This window comes from Ixodes scapularis, unplaced genomic scaffold, assembly GCF_016920785.2.
Source record: "Ixodes scapularis isolate PalLabHiFi unplaced genomic scaffold, ASM1692078v2 PGA_scaffold2__306_contigs__length_199485367, whole genome shotgun sequence".
NCBI classification, from domain to species: domain Eukaryota; kingdom Metazoa; phylum Arthropoda; class Arachnida; order Ixodida; family Ixodidae; genus Ixodes; species Ixodes scapularis.
In genome coordinates, this window is record NW_024609857.1 from 48445378 (window position 1) to 48466683 (window position 21306).

The 21306-nt window shown below is 44.2% G+C and overlaps 1 protein-coding gene across 1 annotated transcript; it reads left to right on the plus strand.

The window, feature by feature from the left end:
* The first annotated feature begins 7190 nt into the window (after nucleotides 1-7190).
* On the plus strand, nucleotides 7191-20264 carry LOC8038411. The gene is made up of 5 exons (XM_040498681.2): nucleotides 7191-7217; nucleotides 13920-14077; nucleotides 16941-17014; nucleotides 17654-17734; nucleotides 20131-20264. The coding sequence occupies exons 2-5, from the start codon at nucleotides 13947-13949 to the stop codon at nucleotides 20262-20264; spliced, it is 420 nt and encodes a 139-aa protein (XP_040354615.2). The 5' UTR covers nucleotides 7191-7217; nucleotides 13920-13946.
* The last annotated feature ends 1042 nt before the right edge of the window (nucleotides 20265-21306 follow it).

Consider the following 21306-nt stretch of genomic DNA (forward strand, 5'->3'; position numbering starts at 1 on the left):
TGAGTGTCCTCATACTCTCATCCGACAGGTCGGGCTACGGGCTGACGTCTCTTTAACACGCATCTGAAATATCTTACATGTTAAGCCAGCAGGGTATTAAAATATATGAAATATGCTTGGCTTATTTTAGCATCACCGAAGTCTGACGGCGCTTGTATACATGTACACTTGTTTATGCTGATCTTTTTGAAGTTCATTTGCGATGTCCTTGCCACACCAATCAATTGGTACTCGTTTCAACATATCAGCCATCGGGTACAGCGATAGAAATTATGATCTAATAATCATGCAGCCTCACTAGCAAAAAAAAAAAAAAATACCAACCCCATTTTCGCCATTGATACCGCGTGATATTAGAGCGCGATATTCCTCGGCCTTTTTATTGGTTAAGCTAGTTAAGAAATGTGCTTTGTGTTCCGACTGCATTGCGATTTAGTATACACAATGTCGTACAGTTTACAAAGTATGTCCGTAAGGTTTAAACGTGAGGACACCCTAGAAAACATTCGCTTGAGTGGACGTCTAGTCGACACTAGCACGCGGGTCCAGCAGCGAGACTCGGGCCTTGAAGATTTGCGCGTTCAAACCGAAATTATAGGCCCGTCGGGTACTTGCTTTAAGCTGCTTAAACAAATATCACCCTGTATGACGAATTTGTGCGTGTGTTGTTGTTGTTGTTTTTCTCTACAGGCATGTCCTCACCACTCCTGCATCCAGTGAAGGCTATGACAAGAAGAACGTCCTCAAATCGACCTTCTTAGACGGTGAGAACTGAAGCGGTCATGCTCCATTCCAATCAATTTTTCTTCCTGTCTTACAGAGGGGCAACGAATGAAAGTGTTGCGTCTATACAGGGAGCTCTGTTTGTAACATTTACGAGCTTTGCTTATAGAAACCCGTAGGTAAAAGAAAAATATTGGAATGACCCAGATTTTATTCGAGAATGCTTCGATCGGAACTTCGCTCCACTCGCTTTTTCTACGTAATTATGGCTCTATCAACCTTGTCATTTGAGCCGCAGTTATAGTGTCACACAACATACAACCGACAAACTATAGAGGCACTGTCTCAAGAGTGTTTCTTTCTTGTGTGACGGTGCTGTCACAGTGATCATACAAAACGCTGTCTGCAGACATGTTGCGAGCATAGAGATGCACGAAGCAATATATGCTTCGAATACGCTTGAGTCGCATATAAATATGTCCTCGTATCTGGAGCGAACACCGTGTCTTTTGTATGATGTATACGAGCAGTGCGACTGTGACATTATGCAAATCATACCGCTATGTCAGAGGTTAAGTAACTTTAATAGTCCGCCCAACGTAGCCATCACAGATGCTCGTTGTCGTACCGGCAACAGTACGTTTTGAACCCTCGCATTCTGATTCCAACCGCTAGCGCTGCATTCTCATCTAGTTTAACCTATGGACAAGGTGTATTTAATCTCTGCAGCCCAAAAAGCATGGTTTGTTTTCCTCCCCAGAGGCCGTGTACATTAATCAAACCACAATTAAATGTTTTGTGGTATATTTCATCCGTGCGAATCATCATTTCTTCCTCAGGAGAGTTCGTCGACAATACGTTCGAGTTGTACGCTGCATACGCTGACTGTGCCGTGTGCAAGGTCTTGAGGCACTCTTACGCCGGCGGTAAGTAGAAACTCGCAATGCTTACATTTAAAACAAAATCGCTAAAATCTGCATACATTCGTCCAGCAAGGCGAAGGATATGTACAACTTGGCTCAACTGCACATTTTTAAGATGTCTCAAAGCAAAAGATACACTTCCATCATTTAGCTCGCTTGCGCCCTAACCTTCTGCTCGGCATCTATTTTCGTGGCCACAGAGACCACCTGGCCATTGGAGCATGATCGTACCAGTTGTCAAACTGATTGACTATAAGGATAAAAAAAGAGCTCGTTCTAAGTACATTGTAGCGCAGTATACACTCAGGTACCGGTGCATGTCTGTGTAAACACATCCGTGTAGCGTATGCCTTAAAGACCCCAGGTTAGAAGTTATCCTGGACTAGCCGAAATTTCTCCCTGCAACGGAGTCGAAAAGGAGCTGAATTTCGAGACATGTCGACTACATTTTCAAGACTCCCTCGCAAGGCAGAATAAACACCAATCATCGTCTTTCCTAGCCAGCGAAAAGGACAAGCTGCACTATTTTTCATATACTTGCGCAGTTTCAGTGACAAAAGGCATCCACCCTTTTTGGCCACTGAGGATGCGCGGTCATATCGGCATAACACCAATAGCTGCTCCCGCTAGTTTAGATAATTAGAAAAGGCCAACAATTGGTTGTCTGCAGGTACATCTGGGGGTGTAAAAAAAGGCGTTCCAGTTGTGTATAGAAACGCCCATATCACGAATATGAATATGTTGTTCCGCAACATTGCAGAAAACGCCTGCAGCCTTTTCGTTCCCGAACACCGACTGGAAAACACGGAGCCCGCCTGCGAGTTCATCTTCGAGCTTCTCTGCGGCCACAAAAAGTTCCACCTGCACGACGAAACCTGCAGCACCTAAAGAACAAGCTTCTTTCCGATGCTCAACCAACGAGCTTCCATCGAGGGGCCCCATATCAAATAAAGCGAACAGTGAATTTTTCTTCCAACATCATCGCTGTCTATACTGCACCTATTAGCGAGAGCTACAATGTTGCCTCCTATAGAGACGAACATGCGAACTCCTAGTTGTAATTGGGCGTCGACCATACTGGGGGGTCCGTATGGGTAACCGTGCGTACCAATCTCGTGCTAACCGCTTATGTAAATTGGACTCAAAGACGTTGTCAAGTAGATACATTCCGTTTTTTTTTTTTTTTTTTTTTTTGTGTGTATCTACTTCCTTTTCTATGGAGATGAATTATTATTTAAGTAAGTAGGTAAGTAGTTAATTTATGCTTATATTTATTTTGCTTATTTGTATATTGATGTTTGATCGGCTAGGTAATTCATAACAAGTTATTAAGAAAACGATACGTCTTAATTTGTTGGAAATTAATTTCTTGCTCCGCAAATCGGCCGACAAATTATAAACTTTTATATAATTTTTTATTTATTTATTTGTTCTTAATTTTACTGCCTTGAACCGAGTTAATTAAAAACGGAAATCGTTAAACACCGATTTCATATTAAGAAAAGATGTGCCAAAAAACTACACAGCAAACCTTGTCAAAAAAAAAAAAAAAAACTTGCAAATTAAAAATTTGTAATTCGACGCAGCCAAAGCGGGAATTCGTTGTTGCCACATGTGCGTGTGCGAGCTGACCTTTTACATACTCTCTACTGGGCAGCAAATTATTGCTTTCTCGGGATCAAAACCTGTTTCCTGACCGGTTCTGGACGCACTGACACTCTCGTTGTAGAATTTCGATTTGACAGGCGCATCAAGTTTCCTGGTTTTAGAGCAAAACAAAAAACGTTCAGCCTTTCCGCTCTGGTGCAGAAGGAAAACCAGCCAAGTTGTACTATGGTGGGAATGAAGTAATGGCCGGCCGCTAGTCGGCAAGTAGTGGAAAAGCTCGAAAGGCTCGCCGTCGCTCAAAAATGACGGTAACTGTCCAGATTTTCGTATCATCATTCGTTTGCTGAGAGACACGATCCTGATGAAACTAGCCCTTAACAGCTCCGTTGACAAAAAAATAAAAGAGCCTAACCTCAGTTCATTCGGTTTTTGTGTACGAATCGTATTTTCGTTCTCAAAAAAACATGTCCAACACCTAAGAAAAACAATAGCATTACTTCTGTCATTTGTCAATGCAATAATCAAAATTAAGCCAGGGTTAACGCAATATTCGGAGACGAAGTGCTTCGATGCACTTGTTTTGTTTGAGAACAGTTTTTGCAAGCACTGACAGTTTAAAGAAACGAAGCACGCGTGGTGAGTCTCGAACTGATAAAATTGCGGCATAACCTACTAAGAACAGCGAGGAACGAATCATCATGCAACAACTGTGAACGTGATACGTCGTTCTCTGCAATTTCTTTAGGCCCTCTGGTACTATAAATTCCATTAACGTCACTCGCTCCAATGGCAATTTACTAATCCCTACACGCCCAATCAACCCGGAAAGTGCGCGTTTGTGTCAACTGCGATTTACGGAGAGCATGTATATAGTAGGTGACGAAGCCCGATAAGGACGGTCAGGCTCAGAAATGTAATCTGCCCAAGGTTAATGAAAACGAGGTCTCGATGGCTTATTTTTCTCTAACCACTTTTGGAACAACAATATATACTTTTTTTCTTATGTTTTTGCGCTCTTTAGTTGCAAGTTTTTTAGATCACAGTGGTTTTCTCACCGTGTGCTGTGTGGAGAGATAGGCGTGCAGGCGCCATAGCGTACATCGACACTGCTTCAATTCCCGAGAATCTGATTTCCGCTCCGCGACCAATTGGATTTCGGTATCCACCAATAAGAATGCTCAGAAACGTATAACGTTACATGGAGCAAGAGCGCGAGAAGTAGTGTTTCTTAAATTGTCAGTGTATACTGGCATCGATAGGCATCTTAAATATAACACGGCGTTCTTAAATATAACACGACGTAGCCAACCAAAACAGTATCCTTCGCTTCGCGATTGATTTTTCCGACTCTCCTTAGCAGGAAATGCTTTAATATCGCGACTGCCCATCGTTAATTACATGCAGGAGGCCGCAGCTTTATGGGTGTCAGGGACTAAATCTCGGGAATTTATACAACCCCACAATCCACTCGCATTAACTGCCTACCCATTCTCTAATCAAACTATTCAAATAAAAGGAGGATGCACGCATCGCGCCAAGGTCGCTGCACGGCAACAGTGGCGTACAAACTTGTTTTTGAGCGGGGGGGCCTTGGTATACCTTGGGCGCCGCCGGCCAGTGTTTGCCCTGCCCGGTGGCGGCTGGAGGTGAAACCGACGCCTAATATTCGTGTTTAAAAAGGACTTAAAAAACCCGCAGAAAAAAAAAATTTTTTTTTTTTTAATTGACGGTTTAGAACACGCCGCTGGGCACGTGAAGAGTGGCGGTCGAAGCCCAATCGCCTATGTTTAAAGAAGTTTGTTCCGAAGGCTTTTCAACTTTCCGTGAAATGCTTATGGGTGTATTGGTGTTCTCTTTTGCCTCGGATACCACGTATCGATTAAGCATAATTAGGCACCGAAGGCGCCTTTAAATCCGTTCACCCTTCAACGCACTGCTCGTACATGATGCAAAATAAGAACTGTTCGTTGCAGACATGACAGAATTGCCTGCAAACATGCCTCATGCATCGTCGGAGCATGTTTGCTATTACATGCTTCAAAAATGTCTCCGGACAGCTTTTTCTTTTTTTTTATGATCAATGTGACACGAAGCAGTGTCACTGCGACTTAACATGACAAAGCGGCGGGAGCTATACGATATCGCCGGACCAACCGCCTCCCTTTTATGACCGGACCCCGCTCTCTTCACCGGGGTTTTGGCGGGACCGTGATCATGGGGAAAGACATCGACGTATGAACGGTGTTCATCAAGCATGTGACTTCCACCACACTGTCTGCTTTGCGGGTGAGCGGAGTATCGTGCTCCGGCCCGTCTGCCTACAGCAGGGGTCGGCATGCGGCCCGCTTGGCATTTTCGTGCGGCCTCGCCACCGCCCAGACTTAAGGTACTCCGGCGATTTTTTGAGCTACCTCATCTACCTATATTTTCTGACTCCCCGGCCTTTACCCTTTGCGGTATGCTATTTAGTATCGCGAAATTCATAATAGTTATTGTGAAATCGGCAAATAAAAATGATGCAAAAACCAACATTCAAATATACCCGCAGTTTTTCAGTGCCGTGACGTCAGTGGCGGGCCAGCTTGCCAGTCGAGCGAGCATTCTAAAAAATAGAATATGCAATCATTCGTTCCGTGCTGGAGCGCGGGTACTGGAGCGAGCTTCCAAAGCATTCAATTGACACCGTGAAACTGCTTCGGTTCAGTCGGGAACAAATTCTACAGTCCAAAGAGTGAACCCCAGCATTTCCACTGACGTCACTTTTTCGTTGTTGCCAGTAGAGACTTTCAGTTTGAAAAACGCGGTGAGGACCAAAATTGTAAATTCAATAACTTCGTGAAAAAAAATATTTTGACCTAATATTTGGGATACTATTTTGGCGATGATGTTTGTCGAGTTTAGCAAAATTTCAAGCAAATCGGGGACCCTGAAGAAATCGCCGGAGTACCCCTTTAAGGACCGCACGGCATTTTTCACCTGAAATCGGGTTAGAAGAAAAAAAAAGAGCGCTTCCAATTGGCATTTTCTGGTACCTCCCCCCTCTAAACACACACACACACAGACACACACACACGCGCACGCACGAACGCACGCACGCACAGACACAGACACGCACGCACGCACGCACACACGCACACACACAGACACACGCTTATCGACTTGCCGTCTAACCCCTCTGTGTCGGTTTCATGACGACTCGGCCCGCCACTGCAAAACGTTTCCGACCCCCAGTCCAAGGCAATGCTTTCCTTTCTCAACTGTTATCGACCATTTAAAAAGTGATAAGTTCAAAACAACAAGGGCGAAGAAGAAAACACGACACAGACAGGCGCTGTCTGTGTCGTGTGGGTTTTCATTTGAGTCCTTGTTGTTTCGCGCTTTTAATCTTTTAAGTCGTCATTTTATGACGACTTAAAGTTTTTTTATTGAAACAGGTTGGTTTTTCTTCTGCACTTTGTTTTGACTTTAGGCGCGCTAAATTAGGAAAAAAAAACTCGAAGGTACACCGATGCGTTGCTTGAATCGACGGACGGCGAATGGATCTCACTGCCGAGGGTGCACAAGCACAAAAAGTGAGCAAGCGAGCGCTCACTGTCAGCAAGCAAAAAATAACAAAAAAAAAAAACTCGTCCTTGTGTGTGTGTGTGTGTGTGTTTTTTTTTTTTACGTTCTTGGTGAACGCGAGAGCTGATTGCGCATCAGTGGCAGCACCCTTTCAAGGTGGCCTTCGAACGAACCGAGAAGGTCATCTCTCAAGCTTGCTCGTGGCAGTCTCGCGTTATTTTCCTCGTTAAATTCGTCCTCGCAAATAAATAAGCGCCGAGCATACCAGGCGAGCGCTGTTTTGCCATTCCGTCTAAGATGTTGCGAGTGCTCGTAGTGCTGGTGATCGCCTCCCTGGCGTCGTCTAATACGCTCAATGACAGGAGACCCGAACTGGGACAGTATCAAGATGATGGAAAGGTAAGCTAAATTTTTGTGGTACGTTCTGTATTTATTTTTTAAGGCAATGCTTCAAAGTGTGCGACTGCGTACTCGTTCTGCAGTTTCAAACGTCTCTGGGTGCGTGCTGCGCAGCGATGCACCCTTAACGCCAGTGAGTGAGCATCCTCTAACCAGTTTTGGCTACCGACGCGTCGAGCGGTTCCTATCTATTAAGAGCCAATAGGTTCGTCTTTCCCGGACGCGTAGAAGGTAGTAATGTATTCGGCAGCTTCAAAAAGTAAGAGAGTGGCAAACAGATGGGCAGAAGGGGATACAGCGATGTTGACTTTCAAATTTCGTGTAGTACTTAACAAGTCGCTCATTCAATGCTTCCTCCGAGCAAACGTGGCAGCGTTCCAGACAGTGAAGCGCTTTATGCGCAAAAACACGGCCACTTTTTTGGTAATAATTTTTGATCGTAGAAAAAGAAGACACCATGTGTGACGGTTAGCGGTTGTACTGAAGTGGCATAGCCTCCTTTATACTGGCAAAGCCTGGCAGATCGCCGAGAGATGAAGCCGCCGAAAATGAAAAGGTAGGGCAGCAGACAAGAGGCATGTAACGGGCACCCCGCTGCGGCGAGACGCCGAAACACACTTAGTAGAATAGTAGTATAGTTTATTTCAGACATACATCTGTCATACATATGTCTGGGGGGCTGCAGCAAAAAAAAGGCAAAAAAGCTCACCGACGAGGCCGCTAGCCCCCCCCCCCCCCCCCCCCCCCCCCCAATAGTAGTCAACAGAAACAGCATACAATAATTTAGCAACAAGATTGAAATAAACATAGGCATCAGTAAACATTTTCAATCATTATCATCCATATAAACATAAGGAATGCGTAACGATAAAAAAAGAAACGAACTAAAAAAAAAAAAACATGAAACAAAACAAGAGAAAACTGTATTCATTGACATTAACATCGTCATTATCAACAAAATCATCCAACGCACGTCTGATATTAACACATCACAACACTTCATAACACCATGAAAGAAAGACATATTAAAGGCACTATATTTGCAATAAGAACACATAAAAGTCACATTTTTTTACAATAATCTAAGGTAGGCGATCAGCTTCAAGGAAATATGTTCTGACTTTTTTCCTGAACGCATGGATTGTTCTACACTGCTGTGCTATTTGTACGTTGCTTGGGTGTTTATTTAGTACGTTAGGAATTTGGTAATCTAGTTTTTGAGTTCCATAGTTAGTTCTAACATTTGGTTTTGTATAATTAGTACGCCTAAGATCGTATTCCGCAGGTTTATGAAGATAAGCAAGGAAATGTGCCTCATTTCACTTGACCCAAGCTATGAAATGTCCCCTCGTGTTTCTCGCGTTCTTCGTGCTACCGCTTCTCGTCGGGTTTGAAAACCATGTTTCCGGTCCTCGCCACTGCAAAGGCTGCGCGCTGACTACAGGCTCTCATAAGAAATGCTCTGTGCTACCAGATCCTCGCACTCCAAATCTGCGACCGGGCACTCTATGGCTCTTTCATCGAACCGCCAGGCTTTATGAGTATAGAGGAGGCTATGGTAGTGGCTATTTTTCTCATCTCCGACAGCGGGATCCAGTGTGTGCAGGCGCTATAGGTAGATCGAGTTCTCGCTGTTTAAGCTTTAATCGTCCTATTTTTCTTAACCTGACCTAAAACAAAACTAGCAAATGGTGGTCAGAAATGTGTTTGTCTACGAAATTGTTTACCTACGACCTAGTTTTTGACGAAAAGGCAAACAGCGCACAGTAAACGGGCACTGAAGGAAGGATTTCAGTTGAGAGTCAGCGCTTGTCCTGTTTGCACTTCCTTTAGTCCCCGTTTACTGTGCGCTGTCTGCCTTTTCGTCAGCATGAACCAACTAACCCACATCGCCACCCTTACCTAGTTTTTGTTGATTCACTCATAAATTTCCATGCATCCACGGAGTATCTTCGGAAATCCAATGTCTATGATCAGCAGAACTGACCAGCGACAAGGACAAAAATTTGTTTAGACATAAAATGACCAGTCTTGGATTTCAGTAAACCCTTTGACACTGTCCCTCGTGGAAAATTAGTATTTAAATTAGAAAATGTGGGTCTTCCGATTCATGTTGTTAAATGGATTAAATTATACCTACAAGGGCGTAAACAGTTCGTTCATATTGGTAGGGAATTTTCAGATCGGTTGCGTGCATCTTCGGGTGTACCCCGTGACAGCGTTCTTGGGCCCTTGTTATTTCTAATATACATTAATGATATTTGTTTCAGTCATCGATGAAAGTGTAAGCATCAGACCTTTTGCGGATGATTGTATTCTGTTCAAATATATGAGAAGCTCATCCGACCAGTATGCATTAAACTCTTCACTTTCAAAAATTGCAGATTGGTGTGCCGAATGGCAAATGAAATTGAATCCAGAAAAAAAAACTGTTTTATTACGGGTTACCAACAAAAAATTTCCACTTGATTTCATTAGCGATTTCTTTAGCTCCCCTGTGCGCGAAGTTTCGGAGTGTACTGACGATTTCTGAGACTCTCTCATGGGATGCACGCATTGATAACACCTGCTTATCCGCATTTCGTAAGCTTGGTTTCCTCAGGCGCAAACTAATGAAAACACCATCTAGTGTCGGATGTTTAGCATATAACACGTTTGTGCGATCGAAACTTGAATAGGCCAGCCTTGTCTGGGATCCCTTCACAAAAAAGAACATTTCGAAGCTGGAAATGGTTCAAAGGCGCGCGGTTAGATTCATCTATGGAAAATTAAAAAAATTAGACTCTCCATCGCACCTTATGAAAACGAAAGGCTTAGCGACACTTGAGATGCGTAGGAAGCTCTCCAGGCTAAAATTTCTATTTCGTATGGTACGAAACAATGTACGGCTTGGCACACATGATCACATCATCCCGTTAATGACACAACCTACGATGCACCATAATCAATATTCATTAACACTAATCTTTGCACGCACTAATCGTTTCAAATTTTCGTTCTTTCCCGCACCATCTCGGAATGAAACTCTCTTCCAACGGTGGTTTTGAGGCTGCCGATTTTTATGATTCCATTGATAGTTATTTTTATTAGATCTGCTTACTTTTTCTGTATAAATATCTTGCATGTTAGTATTTTGCACGCCACTCTCTTGTATGGCTTTTGTTGATATATGCCTCGAATATGTATATCGATGTGCTTTATTTTTGGTTTCAAAAATGCTTATTTGTATTTCACTTGTTTTTCCCCTTCCTGCTTGGGCCAGTCTTTGGCCTGATATATGTTCTAAAAAAAAAAATTAAAAAATCACGGCACGTGAAACGCAGTTTTTACAGTTACATCGCAGAGTATTTTTTTTTTTTTTAGGTAGTGGGGGTGGAGGGTATAAATATAGCTTTGTAGAACTCTTTCCGTAAGTTTTTTTGTTTTTTTTATCGTAATTGCAGTGAATCGCTATTCGCGTGTTCTGTAGGCCAGTGGCATATTGTTTAACAAAATATTTTTTTGTTTGATCACGAAACAGTGGGCGTTCACAAATTAAAAACATTAAAAACGGCTGGAATGCTTTCTAACCAACCGCTCACAATATGTAACTCTAAATGGCGTTAATTCATCCCTGACTGATGTTGTATCGGGCGTACCCCAAGGTTCAGTTTTAGGCCCGCTTCTTTTTCTAATATTCATTAATGATTTACCAAGTTGTGTTTCTTCCTCCATGCATTTATATGCAGATGACTGTGTAATTTATCGGGAAGTTCATGATGATGATGACGTACGCATTTTGCAATCTGATTTAAATAATATTACTCTTTGGTGCAAAAAATGGCGTATGGAATTAAACCCTAACAAATGCAAACTAATGCGCGTTTCCCGGCAAGGCGCACGCCCTTCAAAATATACACTAACCGACATTCAACTTGAATCTGTAAACTCATACCGTTATCTGGGTGTTACTATATCGTCGACATAAACCTGGAAGCCTCATATTGATATAATAATCGCCAACGCTAAGCGCATGTTAGGATACTTACGACGAAACTTCAGAACGGCCCCAGTTAACTTAAAACTTCTTCTTTATAACACTCTTGTACGGTCAAAATTGGAATACGCAGCCTCTATTTGGGATCCTAACCACACGTTTCTGCATAAAGCTCTCGAACTAGTTCAAAATAACGCCGTTCGTTTCATTCTGTCTAATTATAATCGAACAGCTAGCATATCATCAATGAAATCCAGTTTATTGTTACCCTCTTTGTCATTGCGCAAAAAGTTTTTTCGACTTTGCCTGTTTCATAAAGTGTATCATCATCAGTCGCTGCGAGACCATTTCTTTACATTGCCTAGCTATTACTCTTCCCGTCTGGACCATCGGAATAAAGTTGGATTAACACGTTGCCAAACAAACACTTTTTTTTATTCATTTATCCCGCATACATCAAACGACTGGAACCACCTTTTAGCAGATATCGCAACTATACCTGATTATTCTCTTTTTCGCCAATCTTTGTCTACATTTCTGTTTGGTGAGCCAACATGAGTCATTTTATTTTGTTTATTTTTTTTTCCGTAAAATATATTGCTTGCCGCTTTTGCCAATGGCTGTGTGTTAATGATATTTCAATTTCTTGTTGTTTGTTTTTTATTGTTTTGTCAGTTTGTTTTATTTTGCTTTGCCCCTCCCCTCTACAATGCTTCGGCGCTTGAGGGTATGTACAATAAATAAATAAATAAATAAATATATTAATAAACACTAGTGACCCGCTGCAATACTTTTTAGTGAACCCACGTTTATTATTTAATATAAATATTTCAATGCTATTGTTTAAACTTTGCTTTTGAGAAGTTTATCGCACGTTATCAAGTTTCGTCAGTCAGTTTTAATTTTTTTTTTAATGCCTCCGACGAGGTATATTTACACTCTAAGAACTCTGGAACGACTACTCCTCGGCAAGGCACTTGGGAGAGTCAATGGCTGCAATCTAAAGCCCGGTTCTCACTGCTCATACATCATAGAAAAAGCAGTCTGCAGACACGAGTCGCCGCAATATCCGTGGTTCGAATGCCGTCTGCCAAGTTTCTCCTTGAGCTCACTGCCATACCGCATTCGAAGGACAGGTCTCGCAGTGACTCACCTTCGAATCTCTATGTAGACTGTTGATGTGTAAGTAGTCAGAGCCGTGTATTGTGAGGGTTTGGCCATTAATTGGTTTGAATAGTCGAGCATCTCGTGGCCAACCACAGGCCGCGAAACAGTTCCTAGCGGTGGACGAGAGCTTTAAAAATCAGACTAGTAATTTAAGCCGTTTTATAAAACGGCTTAAATTACTACAGTCCTTTCTCCAGCAACGCTATAACGTTGCTAGAGTTAAAAAGGTGCAACTCTCGGTGACTGAAAACTTGGCGCATGTGAGGCTTTCATCACGTCCGTATTCAACGGTGTAATAAACAATTAAGCGTGTGCTCCAAACCAGACCAAACTGCGTAGTTGCGATCATTGCTACAATTTGCTATTGACGCCATTGTCACCCAGACGCCGAGATTGAACGCTTCTATTTCTCGCTTCAAATGTAGTTTCTAATATTGTGATGTCACGGTCTGCTGATTGGTTGACGCTGCGTCGCACTTTTAGTTTGCGCTCTAACCGTGGGGGTGAATATTCGGCGCTGACGGCGGCTATCGCTCCGCCCATTGGCCAACCTCTCGCAATATACGGCTCGGTAAGCAGTAGGACCGGAGCTCGGCGAGTGACGAGCCTGAAGACATCTTGGAACTACGGTGCGTCTCCGACTGGTCTCTTTCAAAAGTAGCCCTGAAGTGGTAACCAAATGGCGTCAGAGATGCTGGAGTGTCATGCTGTCGGATTTCTCGAACCTGGCGGCGAGGCGTAGAAGTGCCGGCAAAACGGGTTTCAGCGAACCCGAGCGTTGCTGTCGTCACCGTGTCCCTACTCCCGGCTGCCGAAGCTTCCATGCACTGTCAAGCTGGAGAGTGACCCGCGGCAGAACGGGCGTCTGCCACACACACCACAGCTGTTGGGACGCCGCCAGGATCGCGGCCGGCGACAGCGTGACACTTCTATGACGTCATCGGGCGGAAATCAGGGGACTACTTTTTTCAGACGCGGTAAACACACCGGTCGGAGAACCTACAAAAAAAAAAAAAAAGCCTGCTCTGTGAAACTCAGCATGGTGAAACGCCATGCTCCTTCCCGAGTCCCCTCAATAGATTGCAGCGATTAGGGAGTTTTCGTAGACCGTTTTCGCCGTCCCGCAACGGCACTCCGCAACCCGCTATGGTACCCCAAACCCTACAGCCAAAGCCATCGGCGCTCTGGCGCAGTAGCGGCTTTTTCGTTGAGATCGGCTTAGGATGGGGAAGCGCGGTCTACGAAAACTCCCTATTAGCTCTCCCAAAGGCTTTGCGAGAGAGTATATAGTCGTCCCAAACATTTTAGAAGGTGTGACGTCACATTTTTTGGCTGATTTTTACATAAAATATACGACTTCATAAAGATAAATTAATTGCGAGGTGTCTGGATACCATATTCCAAAGCTTCGAGCAAACAAAAATAACCGATTTGTTAGATAAGACGCGCCAGCTCCTCCCAGAACTTTGTGCCCTTATATGCGCTCAAGGTGAACTCGCGCCCCACGAGTACAACTGCTGGGAGCGCTCACGTGTGTCACGTGATGCCTTATTCTGCAGTGTTTCCCGCTCAAAACTTCTTGGCACATGATGTACCGATCGTTCGAGACGGATCCTTTCTTCGGAAACACGGCCAAGTGTGCCAGGATCACCGGCAAGTCACCCGTCGTGAATGGCTCGACGGAGGTCAACATAGAGTTCAGTCCAAATGGAAAAAGGTGCCCGTCCTTCAAATATTTCCGTCCTCTCGCATGCGGGAACCCGGTTCCTGCGCACATACGTTTCCCGCTTTAGCCGCTCCATTACGCGTTCGACAAGGCCACCAGTCTCCACAGACGTCCTTACCTGACCCCGTCATCGTGGACACCTGTATACGTCCTCCCGCGGAAACTTTATGCAGTTCCTCCATACACATTACACATCTGTGGCGACTGACGGTCGCGTTGACGCGTTTCGGTATTATAAAATCAAGGAACCACATAGGGATGCCAACTGAAGGGCACTCAGCAAATGAAAGATTAAAGGAACCACGAAAGAAATTTTGAGCTGGGATAAATTGGAATTCTACTGTTCGCATATCGTATAGTGCACCAAAAAAAAAACTAGAACACGAGGGTAGAAAGCCAAAAGCCTGTTTTCCGGCACGAAAAATTGGAAAATATAGCGGATTATTTCTTACATGCTCTTTCCTGCGGAAGCTGTCCTTCGCTATTTCACTGTGATGGATCCGCGGTGTCCAAGCACATCAGCCGAATCCAATTGACGGATTGGACACGAGCACTGCGTCACTCCGACATATCCGTCCGTCAACATTCAATCCGTCAAATAATAGTTTAATTCGCGTTCGGCGACAATGAGCGCCGTGACGGCACTTAACCTCACTTGCGAATGACACTTGTTCCATGGCATGCTTAAAACACCTTTTCCACGAGGGCGCAGCCATCTTGAATGCTGTCACTTCTGGTATGCGGTGGAACACCATTTTGATCTTTTCACGCCGCTGGAAAATGTTTTACAAAAAATGCTCGATTGTCACACATTCTTGTTTTGCCTCTCCTGTATGTTTTCGCATATTCCAGGTTGAAATGTCTTATTCTTTTTTTGTCCCGCATAGTGGAACCCAAGTGGCTGAGAACGACAGGAAACATAAAACGTCTGTAGACGTTTTCTATATAAAAACAGAAATAATAAACACAGGGACGGACAGGTGCTGTTCTCTCCGTCTCTATGTTTATTCTTTCTGTTTTTATTTAACTTCACCAACGCGCTCACGTCGAACTAAGACGCTTTCTGTTTCCTGTCGTTCTCACTCACGTGGGCTCCGTATCTGGTAAGTGGAACGAAAAAATAATAAAGCATTTCAACCTGGACAATGCGAGAAACTATACGTGAGGCAAAACTTGAATGTGTGACAATCACGTATTTTTCGTAAACACCTTTAAGCGGCGTGGAGATGTTTTACCGCATACCAGAACTGACGACATTTAAGATGGTTGCGTCCTTGTGGGAAAGCTCTAGAGTAGAGCCACTAAATGAACTGCGCTTAGAGTATCGGCACTCCGATTCCCGACATTGTTGTGGGCGCCGCCATTTTTAGTGCTTGTGCAGAGCAGATGCAACTGCCGATCGTCATGATTCAAAAGTGCGACTTCCTCAGCATTAGATTCGGTGTTAGGAAGGTCATGTAATATTGCTTTGCTTTGTCGCGAACTGTTTAAACATTTGTGGAAGACGGAAGAGCGTTTTTTGCGATTTCAGATAACAGGCAACCATGATTTTAAGCCACAATATGGCAAAGCGTCGTTACTCAGAAGCTTAGCTCATTTAGTGGCACTAGTCTATATATAGAGTAGTGCCACTGATTCGCGGGCGGCCATAGTTGTGTACGCGACTGCTAAGCGCGTGGTGATGGCGAACTTCCGCAGTTTGTTTCTCAACGTGCATTCCACACCATCAAAACCGCCGGCCTCAGGAGCCTATTAATGGGAGCTCGTTCCAAGCATGCGCTCTAAACAGCGTCCTTAAATCTGGCGCCCGGAGAATACCCCCTATTCACTAGACGCCACATCTGTGGGTGCAAGCTGTTTAAAGCGCATGATTCATTGATTGAAACGTCTATTATGTGAAGCATACCCTGGCCTATTGGACCTCATGTGGAATGGGGGAGGGGAAAGGGGGTTTAGCAATGACGATGGCAAATACTTTACTAGGGGGAATACATTCCACTCCTCTCAAATACAATAGCCTCGGCGCGGACAGGTCTTCATGGGCTTGGCGAGAGCCATCTATCGTCGGGGAGGTCGCGGCTATCGGGAGGTAAATGATGATATTGGTGATGGCTGTTCTACATGCCAAATTCATTGTTGTGGAAATGCACGAGACACGTGCCGCGTGCCACTTTTACGAATAGCATGGCGTCTAAACTCTAGCTCAGTGATGCGCTAAATACTTTGCTGCGCTGTGCCGCCATGATCTTCCCAAGGGTTGTACGTTGCACGCGCCTCGTGCATCCACGCACCTTGCGCTACTTTTGAAATATGGAGGGGCTTTAGGTGCAATCGGAGACGACACCAACGGACGACACCGCCGCGGCCGCCGCGAACATCCACGTGCACTTACGCGTGGACTGACGCGGACCTCCACTCCGTCAGGGCTGGATTCGGCGCTGTAGGCGTTCTGTCTAATGCAAATGAGCAGAGCGGAATGTATTCCCCCTAGTAAAGTATTTGACGATGGCATGTTCAGAACGAACTCACAATATGGGTTTTTAAGATTGACAAACCTGATGGCGTGGAATGCACGGTGCAAAGTAACTGTGAAGTTCGCCATCAGCACGCGTTCAGCAGTCGCGCACACAGCCACGGTGCACGCAGCTAACCGCCTGATCTCTAAATTCGCATTTGAGTTGAGGATAAAACTAAGGAGGAAGAAGTTGAAAAATAATTTCGTGGTCCCTTTAACACAGGAGCCTGCGCCCACAGGTCCTGGTTGTGTTCAGGGTTTCGTCAATTGTGTTTTTCGTTTTATGCCAGACCGGCACGTTAAATTCACACACACAAAAAAAAATATTGTTGTTTGCAGAGTCATCAACATCAAACTGGTTTCTTCTGAGGGATACACCCACAAAAACGCGCTCCATGTCTCTCTTAAGGACCGTAAGTATGCACCAAGAAATGTTCGGCACTCCTGATTGCATTATGCACCGCAATGCACCGGCTGTCTGACACACCACTTTAGAAAGTTGTTGTTATTATTGTTTTTTTTTTTTTTTTTGCAAAAGTAAACAACGTTTTGCCGAAGTCTCCGCCCAAATGCACCACTAGTGGTCCGGAACATATGCCAAAGTTTCCGAGCTTGCTGTCATCCAACTAAAAAGTGATAAGCGGTTTCCATAAATTATCATAGAGAAAAAGAAGAGGGAGTCGATCCCGGTAACTCACGATATTCATTCCAGTAATGTATACAACCCCTCTCCCCAAAACTTTCCCTAGCACACCCCCGAATTTCATTAAACAACCCCCCCCCCCCCCCCCTTTTCCCCTCCTCTTCCTAATTTCCTACACAACGTACACAAATCTATGGTACAGACCCCCTGAAAATTCTAAAAAAACAACTAGAACGGTTCTCGCGAGTGCCGTTTGTTTTTATTGTTTTCGTCCATTAGTCATATAAAATGCGTATCGCAAAGACCGTAAAATGCAGTCGATATGTTGCTGTTGTTTTTTTGTTTTGGTTTTTTATAAGTACGACTACTGCGTTATTTACCCTTTGCATTTCTTCCCTCCCTGCAACAGTTGAAGAAGTTTCTGTCGACGTTTTCGCCGCCTACGTAGACTGCAACGTCTGCAAGGTTCTCCGGCACACTTACATCAGCAGTAAGTCAAGAAATGCACGAACCTTTAAATTCTAGGCATTAGTTAAAAGCATATCACCGGCATCCTGGCATGCTACAATGCCTCAAGACGCGTGCCTGTGCCCCATGGAGGTATAGGAAGCTTCTGAGGCGATATGACGCCAACAGTGGTGAAGCCAAAAGTTGTGCAGGGACGCGCCCCCAAACGATGACCAGAACCACAGCTCATCCTCGGGTGGCCCGCCGTGCCCCCTCTGGAAGCTTCCTACCTTCATGTCTGTGTCCTGACTGTGCACATCCTAAAAACTCCAGTGCGTCTGCATTCCCCCAGGGTGTTCGAGAGGGCCAATCGCTTCGATCTTCAGACGAATGGCGAATGACGAGGGTATCAATATGTTTAGACCTATAGAAGACAGTCTGCGCTCTGACACTGAGCATGACATTCCACGTGCTTACGTCGTGTTCAGTGGCACAGCATAGACACTTTTTTTTTAAGTCTAGACATATATTTAACATTGTTCTTCGCCAATCCTTAGATTGCAGTGATTAACTCTCCTAAGTGCTTTAGAACAAAGTAGAGACGCACGTTTCTGCCTGTGAAGCCCTCATTGATATATTTTGTACTTAAAGTATTTCTTTTCTCCAATATGTTATGTCATTTTGAAAGAAAATTTTGTCTTATTTTGTATTTGGCAAGTAATTCACCCCCCAAAAAAAACATTCTTATGATTTTTTTTTTTTCGGAGGAAAGATCGAATAATTGGTCATCTTGTAAACGTCGTCTTATTGTGTTCGAATGAACCTGAACTGATCGGCTCGTCGAGTGCTGTATGAGTTTCAAATACAGGCACGCCCAATCATGCGTTTAAAACCTTTACACTGTCAGAAGGTCCTGCACATATACCACCCTGTGACGATCTTTTGACATTCATCCCTGCTCTCTTTTTATTCCGTTCAACCAGTAAGAGGGGCAGTCGTTATTATGCTCCAATAGTTACACGGTCCCACAGAACAAAACTGTACGAATATTTTCCATTGAAACTGTGGTAACATTACAGCACGACCGATCGCCCTCCTCATTGGTTAAACTGATTTAAGAGAGATAAATTATAGCTCTCCTCAGTGCATCGCTCTGCTTTAATGAAAGTCATGGTCATCTGAAGATGTAGAGAAAATTCAACCGTAAGCTGGCTGCATATTTGAACCAATCAGTCATTCTTCTTGGAGCATGTGACTGCCCTATCAATGTTTAAAGGGATCGATCGAGAAAACGAAGCGCGAATTTTCGATCCGTAAAAATAAACTCCGCATTGCAGAAAGCTGAACTCCGCGAGAACGGAACACTTGTGGTGGTGACAAAATGCGAAAGTTTGAGAACATAACGTTACCTGGGTCAAAGTATGCGAGAGAAAAACAAAATTTCTTTTTAAGCTGAAGACCACTTAAGCCTAAGATTCATCAAACTAAAAATGACTTTTTTTTTCGTAAAAAAAGAGAGAACTTGTTAGGAAGAAAGCAAGCAATGCTGTATTTTAAACTCAAAAGTGCATTTCACTGCACCTAATGCTACAGGTCCCCTCAATGTAACTTTTTGGCTTGATGAATATTAGTGGGGGTGGGCGAATAGAGATCCTAATCGGATAGCACAGTGTCATTCTCAGTATGAACACTGAAAAGAGATCCTTTCTGTCATCGGTGTTTCTATCACTAGGGACCTTTAGCAAACCGTTGCCGTGCTCCGCCTACCGGACTATACCGGAGCCTTTGAAGCATGCTTTTAAGCGCACGCCCCGTGGTCACGGTACCACCCGGGCGCGCTGAAAAGCAAGCTTCAAAGGTTCCGGTAGTGCAATATGCGGAGCACGGCAACGGTTTGCTAAAGGTTTCTAGTGATAGAAAAACCGATAGCAAAACGCTCTTCGCCCGTTCCTAAATATTAGGCTTAGGCAAATGTCGGCTCATAGATTTTTTTTTTTCTGTCGTACTTTTTACTTTAGGTAACGTCATGTTCTCAAGCTCTTGCATTTTGTCACCACCGCTGCCGTCACTTTCTCACGGAATTTCAGCTTCCTGCGATGCTTTGTTTATTTCTGCGGGTGAAAAATCGCGTTTCATTCTCTCAATCGGCCCTGTGCATATATACATTCATATCTGCTCAATGTGTAGGTGGTCCAAATACTTTATTAGCACCTACGCACATTATACCGCCGCTATTAACATTTAGCCAAACCCCTTGACCAGATGCTTACTAGATAGTCGGTCATTGTATTCTCTCACAATAAACATATATTGTAATTCATTCAATCATACTTGCGAAGTGACGGGGTTGACGAGCCGAGATTGAGCTCTCCCATATCAAGCATACCGAAATTCACTTACTTTGGGGTGCGCTTGAAACAAAGTTCCTGGTTCTTGCAGAAACCGCCTGCAGCGTCCTGCTACCAGCGACTCAGTTGCACCAGCCAAACACCGTTTGTGACTTCGTCTACGACCTGCTCTGTGGAACCAAGAAGTACCAGATCTACGACGACAGCTGCAAAACCCAAAACTAATCTTTTTTTTCTTCTTTTCGTTCTTTCTATTTTTTTTTTTTTTTTTTTGACACAGACGGATTTATACGATTTTATCGCCTCAAAAATAGATTGGGAAAACTTAGAACTGAGTTGGGTACGCGCATGAAATATCGAACATCTTCATCTGAGACATCCGAGACATGCAGTACCCCGAATTAGCTCCAGCGAGCCGTCATGAATTGTCCGCATGCATTCGAATGTTGTTTTCTATTACACGACAGAAATTTCGCAGCGTTCACCAATACCCTGTATTGTACCCGTAGAGTAACGGCGCGTGCCGTTATGATTGCGATACAGTTTGCAGTTGTTGTCGCACGGTATGATCATCCAACTCGGCTCGCCGGACTCGCCATTTCCTTTCATTTTCCTCATTTCTGATCGGCCACAAGGCCTTAAAAAGCAGGCACGATAATACAATAAAACAAATTGTATCTTGAAGAGCGCGCAGTCTATTCTTCGACAGCAGTCTGTTATTCAGCCGCCGAAAATATAGTAGCACAAAGCTCGACACAGTCACCAGGAGTAGGCCATTGCGGTATTTCTGTATTTCACTCAGAAATAAAAAATTTAAAAACTGTCACCAAAACCACGTGCGTGTTCAAACTAGCACATCTGCAGCACCAACTGAGAAAGAAAAACGGCGTTCCTCCAAACACTTTCTGGAGGAAAGAAATTCCAAAAAAGTGCCGATGTCTCGTTGACGCGAACTGTGTCGCACAGTGTATACTCGTCAAACACGAAGTCGGGGCCGAAGTTCACCGAGCGCACCGATTGGACTATCACGACGATGACTTGGCGTTTTTGTCGCCGGCGTCCAATCGGCGCGCTCCGCGAACTTTCGCCTCCAACTTTGTGTTTGACGAGTATAGGGCCCCTAGTGTACGCTAACTAAATTAATAGTGGCCTAAATGTAAATCTCTACCCAATAAAAATCTATGGTGGATCCACCTTTTCCACAAATACGAATACTGCGTCGAGGACTGCGCATCCGCGCCGTCCTTGACGCCCCTGGTAGAGTTAA

What these genes read in the sequence shown, in the direction of transcription:
- LOC8038411 (XM_040498681.2), top strand. Translation starts at nt 13,947, where the DNA reads ATGATGTACCGATCGTTCGAGACGGATCCTTTCTTCGGAAACACGGCC. An exon ending in CCATGTCTCTCTTAAGGACC is followed by an intron (nt 17,015 to 17,653) that starts GTAAGTATGCAC and finishes TCCCTGCAACAG; the next exon opens with TTGAAGAAGTTTCTGTCGAC. An exon ending in CCGGCACACTTACATCAGCA is followed by an intron (nt 17,735 to 20,130) that starts GTAAGTCAAGAA and finishes TGGTTCTTGCAG; the next exon opens with AAACCGCCTGCAGCGTCCTG.